This window comes from Oculina patagonica, chromosome 1 (assembly GCF_052425735.1).
Source record: "Oculina patagonica isolate OP01 chromosome 1, crgOcupat, whole genome shotgun sequence".
NCBI lineage: Eukaryota > Metazoa > Cnidaria > Anthozoa > Scleractinia > Oculinidae > Oculina > Oculina patagonica.
In genome coordinates this window covers 11,231,302-11,242,199 of record NC_135758.1, presented here as the reverse complement: position 1 = coordinate 11,242,199, position 10,898 = coordinate 11,231,302, and the positions used below count along the sequence as shown (strand labels likewise).

The 10,898-nt window shown below is 36.7% G+C and overlaps 1 protein-coding gene across 1 annotated transcript; it reads right to left on the bottom strand.

The window, feature by feature from the left end:
* Nucleotides 1–2,564: 2,564 nt before the first annotated feature.
* LOC144656523 (ADP-ribosylation factor-like protein 15) lies at nucleotides 2,565–10,896 on the bottom strand. Its single transcript, XM_078516750.1, has 6 exons — nucleotides 10,723–10,896; nucleotides 7,746–7,890; nucleotides 6,047–6,106; nucleotides 5,311–5,366; nucleotides 4,407–4,559; nucleotides 2,565–3,143 (listed from the first exon to the last, which is right to left on the bottom strand). The coding sequence occupies exons 1-6, from the start codon at nucleotides 10,783–10,785 to the stop codon at nucleotides 2,982–2,984; spliced, it is 639 nt and encodes a 212-aa protein (XP_078372876.1). The 5' UTR covers nucleotides 10,786–10,896; the 3' UTR covers nucleotides 2,565–2,981.
* Nucleotides 10,897–10,898: the final 2 nt, after the last annotated feature.

Here is a 10,898-nt window from a genome sequence, read left to right as displayed (position 1 = left end):
TCCGGCCCTGAACAGGGTCTATAATTTCAAGAGTTCCTCTGTCCTGAACAGGGCCTGTTCATTGTTTTATGCTTTTTGTAGCGTTCCTTATTCGCATACTGTACAAGTCTCTTGATAATGGAGTCAAGATGACTCCGAAAGGTCGAGCAGTATTAAATCTTTCTTGGTTCTTCTTATGTATTTGCTGTAGCAAATCCCTGCTGATCAAATGTTTAAACAGAGTCAAGGTTTAAAAAAAACCCTGTACTTAAACGTTGGTCAAGTACTCCCCAGCATCACAAATGTGATAAAGTCACAAGTGTAATAAGGTTTGATCACAAATGTAATAATGTGAACGGCACCTGTCGCTGAAATTATGTTGTCAGTAACTATCATTTTGCATGTACACAACATTTATATTGGAGAGCTTGTCTAAATGGACATATTAATCATTGGTTCGGTTGAACCACGTCAGATAAAGCACTGCTCTCAACCAGTAACATATTCAAATGGAATTGCATTCAACCATAAAGTAATTAGGCAAAAAAATCCCCTAGATGGCACCAAGCCTAGATATATTGGAGTATGGTCGATTTGCCATAGCTGGGATTTATTCAAGAAATGGCGAGACAGCGTAGACTGGCATGGCTTTCATTTAACCATGGCTGGAGTTTAGTTCGGGTATATCGTAAATACATCAACATACGAAATGAACGACACTATACTGGCCAAGATTTGCTATTACGATATTAAGGTTAGAATAGTCGCATTGTAACTTCTGCTGTTGAAGTTGAGTTTCATATTAAAATGACTGCCACTAGATAAATAGACTTCCTCGAGATCGTTAACTGGTGCTGAAGTATTTTTATTGACAATTGTTGTTCTTATGAAACCACAGGCAAACCACCCTAAGTGTTCGTAGGTTATAACAATTGTTGACGTAAGACGAACAAAAGAAATATATCAAAATATATGAGGCTTATGAAGAAAGCACTAAAAATTACATAACTAAACGCATCTATGTGTGAATATCTCAATAAAGTAAAATGAAATGTTAATTGATTCATATGTGGTGCTTTTTTGGCCTTCCTGGAACATTTGAAGCATCTTATTGTAAAAACGACCTTATAAATGACTTATTAGTCCATTTAGACAAGCTCTCCAATATAAGTATTGTGTAGATGTAAAGTGACTGCGACTGACAACTGTTGACATTTGTGCCTTTGTGTGAAATATTTGTTACATTTGTGACCAAACCTTATTCCACTTGTGACTTTATTACATTTGTGACCGAATGTTATTACACTTGTGACTTTATTACATTTGTGATCAGTTATTACACTTGTGCCTATTTCAACAAGCCTCGTGCTAGATAATTATGTCTTACTTGGCTGGTGAGTTCCTTATGGACCTCATGTTATCCGAGGTCAGCATATTGACCTCGTGATAGATTTTTGTCTTACTTCAGATGTCCCTCTGTAATGTCTTTGGGCGTGATTTTGCTTCAGTTTGTACTAATATTTTAAGAACTTTTCTTGACAATATAGGAGACTGCGTCAACAGGTCTACAAAATCTTGCCAGCCCGTATAAGGATGTTGTTTATTGCCAGTCGTACCCTGACGATATTAAGTACTGGTGCGCCAAGACTTGTTACAATTGCATGTAAGTCGTACAAGTTAGTAAAGACCCAAGGACGTATGTTGCATAGAGACCCATTAGAGGCCCAAGGACGTATGTTGCAAAAGATAAAGACCTTTGCCAGTAGAGTTAAAATATAGATAGTTGTCTTTAAGCCAAGGCAAGAACATTGATGTGCATATAACATGCTAAAATCAAACAACTAATACACAGAGATTAGCCAAGCCTCAATCGGAGCTCCTCGCTTTATTTCTGGTTCTTAAAATTTTGTGAAAATACTGTTATTGAAGTTATAAAACGTTTACTACTCCAAAAAGGTCCATAGCCGCCAACTTCAATGGAAACAAAATCCTGTCATTAGCATGGATAACCAATATCAAAGATACAAGCCGACGTTACCTCAACGTTTCTTGAGATATGATAAGATGGCATTCTCCTCCCCCGTCGGCCGGGTTGCCAAATCTCCTTACCCATGGTGCTCTCGGCGCGCTTCATTCGCGCGCTGGAGCTCCGATTTTAATTTTCACTTCGACTATGATATTAATTATGTCCTGTCCAGGCTGAGCTCTTTGACGTCACGCATACATTACCAGCTCCAAGATGGCGGCGTTCAGTTGTCGAGTTTTGGGAAAGATTTTGAAGGGTTATATCGAACGTTGGAGGCTGAAATTTTGGTGAATAACATATCTTTGTATACCTTTATTGGCGTAAAGAAAATGAATGGCCATTTTGAAGTGAACTTCTCCTTTAAATTCGTAACACAGTCCCTTTAGATTTGCGAGACAATCTCGCAAAGCTACATCTCCGGTTGTCGTTTCTCTCAATCGAAAAGTAAGAAATGACAACCGGAAATACGTCTGCGTTCGCAGGCTACTCGGGCAGCCCATCGTGACAAAAGCTAGCCAAGTTTTTTGGGGGTTGTTCCTTTAAAAATAATGCGTCTAAATCGTCGTAACAATCTTTATTTTCTTAACAAGCTGTAATTTTAAGGATGTTTCACTCTGGACACCAGAAAAACGACCTAAAAAAGTTAAAAAGTGAAAATAAGACGAATTTTAGAGAACACCATCAGTTAAAACAAAGCCTATAAAAATCTCCTCCTAATAATGTGTATGCAGGAATGAGAACAAATAATATTATCAATTTTTACAACCTAAATATGTACATTGTAAGTATATCGCAGGTAGTAAAACCTCGATTTAACGAAGTGCCAAGGAGAAAAACTGCAGGCTTAAAACACATTGGTCTGCAACATGTGCAAAGAACAACTACAGGCGCTTCTTGTAGTTTTAACACCCATTACACCTATTCTGATGGCTAGTCAAAAGTTACTTGTTTTTGACACAGACAGTACAATAAAAGTTCATATTCTGTTCTGTTCTGTTGTCTCCTCGTCTTGAGGACTGATGAAAGTGACCAGTTTACACAGTCCTTGCCGGGCACTTTCCACGTCATCTTTGGAGCATGGTTGTATATGCCACTCTCTTTTTCGTGCTATTACATCCAATCCCATCATTCTTGACAGCTGTAGATTACAAAAACCACAGTGAGAATGCAATTTACTTTGTTCCTGTACTTTGAAGCGAGACAAAAGAGACATGCAATTTCAACATGTATTAAACTACTATTGGAGCATGCCCAAGTTTACCCATTCAGCTTTGTGGCCATTTCTTAATGTCATGAATTACCGCACCAAAACAATAACACACAACCACAAAGTCAAACGGGTTAACAAGTCTTGAAACAAATGTTTATACAACAAGTGCGCCCAGGGCTTCACTAAGAGAGTGCCGATTCTCAGTCTCTTCTGCCTCTCCATGTTAACTGCCCTTGCACTTACCTAATAACATATCTATGTACATGTACAGTACATATAAATTATGTTTTTTTACAGGACTGATATAAGACAAATCATGGAATCAATAATAAAATTCAACCAATCAGAATGTTTTGTTATTGGTCCAAAATTTTCATAAGTACTCGTCTGAACTGGGTAAAATGTCTACTGTAACTTACAGTTATTTTCATAATCATTTTTTTATATATATAAACAAATTTATAAACAAAGATTGCTCAGGGCAACACTTGGGGGGTTCAAAATGTTTTGAAGTACATGTAGGTATCACCAACTGGAAGAGAAGATAGCTGTTATAAAGCTGAGCTTGTTTGCCACAAACTAATTGCTATGACCACAGGTAACCAAAGCGTACTATAAGAGCTTGTATGGATTTGAAATAAAGTTGAGAAAAATATCCCTTTTTACCGGTGAAAAGTTATAATGAAACTTTAAACCTTACCTGGTGTCACGTTTTTGTATTTCTAGTGCTTTAGAAACTCGTACGTGCAATTTTCGTCTTAACCGCCCAGACGGTTAAGACGAAAATCGCGCGTACGAGTTTCTAAAGCACTAGAAATACAAAAACGTGACACCAGGTAAGGTTTAAAGTTTCATTATAACTTTTCACCGGTAAAAAGGGATATTTTTCTCAACTTTATTTCAAATCCGTACAAGCCTTCTTAGTACATCCATACAAACTCTCATAGTACGCTTTGGTTACCTGTGCTATGACCAGAGTAACCAGCAACAACTAATCAACTAGCTGGCACAACTCCAGTGGTCACTGGCTTGTTTTGAAAACCCTGGAGAAAAAATTACTGACCCTAACTCTTTTCTGTTGGGCCAATATTCGCCCTGGAGTACTGCCCTCATACTTGGTTCAGTAATTTAACATATAGTTAAAGCAAATGCCACTGTGTAATCCAACTGTCAGTGAAATCTTATTCTAACCTCATCTGCAGTACGAGCTCCCTTCACGTCCTGTTTGCTTGCAAACACCAATAGTGGAAGAGAATCAAGGGAGGGGTGGGAAAGGGCTTCTTGAAGTTCAGCTGCTGCCAAGTCCACATCATCATCATTGCTGCTACTATCCACCACGAACACCTGTAGAACACATTATAAGAGCTTAAAAATATCAACTATCTGTTACCACGATTCATAATAAAACTGAGTAAAACATTCTCTCTGGTCAAAAAAAATATATTAAAAACTATGAGCTTTCGGCAGGCAGTCTGCTGTCTTTAACGAAGACCCTCCAAAAGTTCTGAAAGTAGTGACCTCAGATGTAATTATATTCCTTTTGGGGAAATAACACAAAGGACAGGTACTGCTTCATGATGTTAACTACAACAACTTCTATTCTTTTGGTCTCTAAACAACCAATACTTTTTTGTGACCAGAATGTGACCACAGGGAGGTCTTTTTCAGTCAGTTCTTTAAGGAAAAATAGGTGGGTTAGTATCATTGTTTACAACTGGCAATGGAAAACAAGATCATGATATAATCTTTACATTTTCAAAGCAAAATTCCTTAAAATTCCATTGTAAGCAGTCTTTGTTACTTTTAGATCTAAACCTTTTCTTTTTGCCCTTTTTTTGGGAGAAGAGCGGGGGTCGCTATTTTCTGGGGGGATAGCTACTTTTCATTGAGAAAAAGTGTAAATGGACCAATCCATCTTACAGTAAAATGATGTCAAATTTGAAAACATGCATGCACAATGCCAGCATATACTTAAAGCATAAAATAATGTGACATGTTTTGTTAAAAGAAACATTTTTAGCTTCAGATCAGTCAACAGTCAGTAGAAAGTACTCTTTTTAGTTTTTAAAATAGTTGATACAGAAGTGTTACTTACTATCCCCTGAGCTCCAGCAAAATAATGTGGCCAGTATTTTCTGACATTGTCTCCACCTACAATTACAAGCACAGGAAATGATATATTTGCTTAATACATCAAGCGATCATTAACAACTGAAGTGATTTCCAGACTTTATCAAATCCAGTTTCAATATCATTTTTAAGGCTCATAAAAGCCCCATTGCAATTTTTGTTAAAAAATTAAGTCATGTACAAGCTTGCCCAATGTGCATGCTACTACAGTATGTTTATGTGAATGTATATGTTGTGGTTCAAATTAAATTTCGGTTTTAGTTTTTTTAACCAGTTTGATTTATATGGTTATGATTATGAACACTCATGAGACAATGAACCATAATAATCAAACTGATCTACAGTCCAGGCACTCGAACCATGAACACCACGGCTGTATTTTCACTTTCTTTGTACTTTATTTTCACTTATTTTGTAGTTATTTTTTACATTTTTCCAAAACTAACCAATCATAACTACCTTAAAATTTTCTTGGAATTAATAATTGTATGCTAAAGAAATTTGATAACAGAGCCTTGATGTACATATGTACAAGTCTTTTCTCTTGCCTTGCCAACACACAGCAAAGTAATCCTGGAATCTGCCACTTTGACTCCCAGAGTGTTTGGACAATGATAATATAATTTATATTTTTTTAACTGTCATCATAAGACTAGAAGCAACATAAATATTAAAAGTATATATTATTATTCAACACTGACCTCCAAGTTCCTTGACGTTTAGAATAGCAGTTGGTAGCTGCACTGCTTTCACGGAGAAACCTAATATAAAACAAAATACAGAATTGATCAACAGCGGTTAAATACAGATTACCGTATTTATTCGATTAAGCGCCCAACCTCGAATAAGCGTCCACCTCGAATAAGCGCCCACCCTGTAGGTAGGCAAAAGTTAATAAGCGCCCAGCCTCGAATAAGCGCCCACCCCCACCCCCCTTCAAAAAATACTAAAGTGTAAAAGAGGAGTACTTTGATTATTATTGAAATTGAGATTGAAATTGATTAAGACTTCCCCCAAGACCGAGTTTTGTTAATATTTTAAAGAAATTTTTAATGAACAGTTTAAATTCTACTTTGGTACATCTTCAGGCTTTATTATTATTTTGTTGTAAAATAAACTTACTACTTGCAAAAAATGTCGAAAACTTAATAAGCGCCCAGCCTCGATTAAACGCCCACCTTGAATAAGCGCCCACTCTCAAGGTCCAAAAATTTAATAAGTGCCCAGCCTCGATTAAGCGCCCACCTCAAATAAGCGCCCACTCTCAAGGTCCAAAAATTTAATAAGCGCCCAGGGCGCTTAATCGAATAAATATGGTAACTGAAATTAATTAAAATTTGAATGTACACAAATGCAGGTCCAAAAATTGCTTAAATATGTTAGCAATGAAAAGTTTGTTCTAAAGGAAAAAAAACATTTTTATTTTATTTTTTAATAGTAGTAGAAGTCTTTATTAACAATACATGATAAATGATACCAAAACATTAATTGCTGTAACCCACAACAAACATGCACGGTTTTCAAAAGGTATAATCGAATCATTACATCTTGTAACACAATGCATCTTGTAATATAATGCTTAGAAGCAGTACTCTGACTGGCAATGTTCACTTCTCTCAACCTTTTCTGGTAACAAAAATTCATACTGATTAATATATACATGTATGTACATGTATGTGTCACTGGGCTTCAGAAGAGTACCGTTTTTCTCAAATCAATGTCTGGTCTTGAAAAAATGCCAAGTTTCCAAGTAAAGGAAGAGTTATAACATTAATAACCCCCTCAAGCATTTCATACCTGAGGTATAAAAAGCTGTAGTTGCACAGTAATGGAAATATGTAAGTCTGTCAAAAAGAAATATAAAAAACCCTGGCTTGTTTAATAAACTGCAGGCTCGCATAAACTGCAGGAGTCAAATAATGCCTGGTCCACCAGGCAAAGTTTGCATTAAACCTGTGGGCGTTTAATTTAAAAAAAAGGAAACACCATAATCATCATGCTGGAAATGTTTGCCAGATACTCTCTTTCTCTTTTTAACCCAACCAGAACTTAATTGGACAGACGATTTGGACTTTTTTTAATGTTTGCATCATCCTGTATCCTACATTGATTCAGTCAAGTAGATTTCTGACATGTATACACTTTAAGACGTACATGTATCCTACATGCAAGTATTGTTTGAATACAAAAGCCTAAATGAAGAGGCCGAAATCTTAAAAGAAGTCAGGCCGACATTTTCAAGCTTGACAGTGTTAATTGATTTTGTTCTTTTTTTTGCATCTTGGCTATTTATGCCTTTCTTTAATTTATGTGGTTCTTTAGTTTATGTGGTTTAAGTGGTCCTGGTAAGTGGTTAGAAAAGAACACAGCCATCTTGGTAAAATATAGCAAAGAACTCACCAACAGTGGGTTTAAGCTCTTCAGCAGTATCACCACTCAACTTAGCAAACAACAGTGACTTGCCAGCCTGACCCAGCCCAATTGCAATTACTGAGTATGTCGGCCTTGGTGCTGCTGGCTCCTTGCAGCAAAGCTTCTGACCACACTAGACCACATATAATAAAGAAATATTAATGAGAAATAAAAATTGCTACCTAAGGTAACTAGTTTTAGTTACCTTTAGTTTTTTATTCAGCAAGATTTAGCGACTCTTAAATTTAGCGATTTTCCGAAAACTAAAAAAAAAATATATAATTATATAGCTAAGATGGAAATAAATGTTCAGTAAAAGAACAATGTCACTTAAAATTGAAAGAACATTATCAGTGTCAGAAAGAACAAAGTGAATTGCAGATGTTAGAAAGTGGGTCCTCCTCAGGGAAATCAGTCATATTCTCCACGATGACGGCGATCCCAGCTCTCTCCCAACCCTTCTTAATTGTTGCCCTACCTTCTGACGTTGTCATATAGTTCTACAGGGCCACTATATTAAATTTGTATTCTCTGGCGGTGGGGGTATTAATTTTTAAAACACTTATTAAATTCAACCAAGACAAATTTTAGCACGTACTTAAGTTAGCAATTTTGGCCCAAAATCGCTAAAATTAGTAGCAGCTAACAATAGAAACCTTAAGGTAAATGGCGATTTGCCAAAAAAGAACAAAAAACAAGAACAGTTGCCCCTGCAGTGAGCAACTACATACAATAAAGCATATTGTTTGAGTGAGGGAGAAAAGGGAGGGAGGAGAGGGAGGGAGGGAGGGGTGGGAGGTAGGGAAGGAGGTAAGAAGGGAGGGGAGGGAGGGTAGGGAAGAGGGGGTAGGGAGGGTGCTAACCGAAAAAGCAGGTGCTGGCAGATGGCCCAAAACAAGTAAGGCCATCCCAATAAAATGTTTCGTTTCCCATCGCCACGTCTTTTGTGATGATGGGTCGGTCGGAATCTAGTCACCTCGCCACCAGGGAGACTCGCCACTAACCAAATTGCCACCAAGCAAAGACGCCTGGCCACCAAGCCGAAGACGCCTCGCCACCAACAACGATTTCGATACTAAAATGAAACCAAATTGCTCGAGTATTGATCATGGAGAATTAGCTGTTATAGTAAATATTATCTCAATGCTTAACTTATATAATCGTCACTAAAACAGCTAGTTCACTTCCACTTCTTTACTTAATTTATTTCTTAGTCAATCTTTGGTGGCGAGGCGTCTTCGGCTTGGTGGCGAGGCATCTTTGCTTGGTGGCGAGTCTCCCTGGTGGCGAGGTGGCCGTAATTTGGTCGGTCGGCCGGGCAAAACAAAAAACAAAACAAAAAAACCACTTGGGTTCCAGAGAAGGCCGGGCTGCTAGGTACATCCAAGAAAGCCTGATTACAAAGTCAACTCGAAACGTGGTCTTTTCGTTCGTTATTCCTTATCAAATGTCTAAACAGTCTTTAAATAACGTAATGTCGATGTTTATTAAAGACAAAGACATCATATACCAATCGTTGTTAATAAAACAAGATCGCGTGTTTGTAAATTGAAGTACTTGCTTCTTTAACTAGTCAATCTGGAATTTTTTTTTTTTTTTTTTTTTACTTTTCGAAAAAAATGGGTCTGTCGGGCAATGGGAAACGAAACATTTTATTAGGATGGCCTAAAAGGAATTAAAGGAAAAAAGCAAGGCACTGTATACAAATAAAACGATAACCAACTTTTTGTACCATGAACCAAAAAAAAAAAAACGGGCCGGAAGGCTGTTCAAACTATCAGATCTAGAGAAGCTCAATTCAACTTAAAAAAAATCTCGATGGAGCATGGATAATTAGGGACCGGTCATTATTTATGTAGAGGGGGGGAGGGAAAAAAAGAAGGGGGGGTCAAGGCTATTTCAGAGTGGCAAGAGGGGGGGGCTAAAATTTTTAATAAAGAAGTTTAGGGGGGGATAAGCAGTTTGAGGTGGGTAAAACAGTTAAATAGAACAGTGCAAACACCATATGTGAAACAGTGAGATGCTAAATTGTACAATTTTATGCTATTTCTATTGTTTTCTTTTGTTTAAACTCCACTATTATGTACAACTTTAGTGATTTGTATTTTACAGAAATACTGTTTTCACTCTAAACTCCATTGTTATCTTAAAATTAATTTTAGTTAATAAAGAAACCAGACCTTTATAATCTGCTTTAATATCTGGTTTGACTGAAATTATTTTCTTTTTACAAAATGATTATCACTGCAATAGCCCAAGAAGTAATAAAACATGATATTTATGACAACAAGAATTCAAAGTAATCCCTTTACAACTTTAGGAAAATCATTGGAAAGGAATTATATTTTGCATGGTTATTACATTTGTGTTCACCATGAGAGCATAATTTGTAAAAACTACCACTTTTCCAAAGTTAAGGAGTTAATAATAGAGGTATGTTTACTATACACATAACTCATCCAAAAATTTGCCGTATTGCTGGACAAGTATCCATAGCAAAGAAGCCTTGGTTGACTAAGTGTTGATCCAGCCTTTTTGAATTAGAACAAGTGTGCAATTAAGATTGTATGTAACATGCATTTAATAATAAATTACTTGAGGCATATAAAGGGAGATATGAGGTGGGGGGGGGGGTCATCACGTAAATATTGAATAAAGAAGGGGGGTCACTTGCTACTTACATGGCCTGGAGGGGGGGCCTTACAGAAATTTTTGATCTTTCCAACATATTTTTCCCTCCCCCCCTCTACATAAATAATGACCGGTCCCTTATTATCCATGCATGCTCTATCGAGTATTTTTTACCAGAACACTAAAACGTTTATTATTATGGCTTTATATCAGCTTAATTATTTTATTCTCATACATATTTTTTGCAGTATTTATAAGCTTAATATAAGTTAAAGCTTTAAGCTTTTAATTTTTTGCCATAAATTAGAATGTACGTAAAAACTTTTATACTTACCCGAAAACATCCAATGCGGCAAATTGCACACATCAAAGAACACCACTGACATTTCTCTCCCATTGCATCACATTTGAGCGGCGATTAATCACGTTATCGACAGAGATTTCTTCATAAAAATTAGGAAATCTGAAATCACAAAACGAACAAGAAATCTTCGATTGACTTGTTTGCGC

Bases quoted from the DNA above. Each gene is read 5' to 3' on its own strand.
- LOC144656523 (XM_078516750.1), bottom strand. From the start codon at position 10,785: ATGGGAGAGAAATGTCAGTGGTGTTCTTTGATGTGTGCAATTTGCCGC. The intron at 7,891-10,722 runs GTAAGTATAAAA...TATGTGGTCTAG, and splicing joins GCCGCATTGGATGTTTTCGG to TGTGGTCAGAAGCTTTGCTG. The intron at 5,367-6,046 runs GTCAGTGTTGAA...TTGTAATTGTAG, and splicing joins AAACGTCAAGGAACTTGGAG to GTGGAGACAATGTCAGAAAA.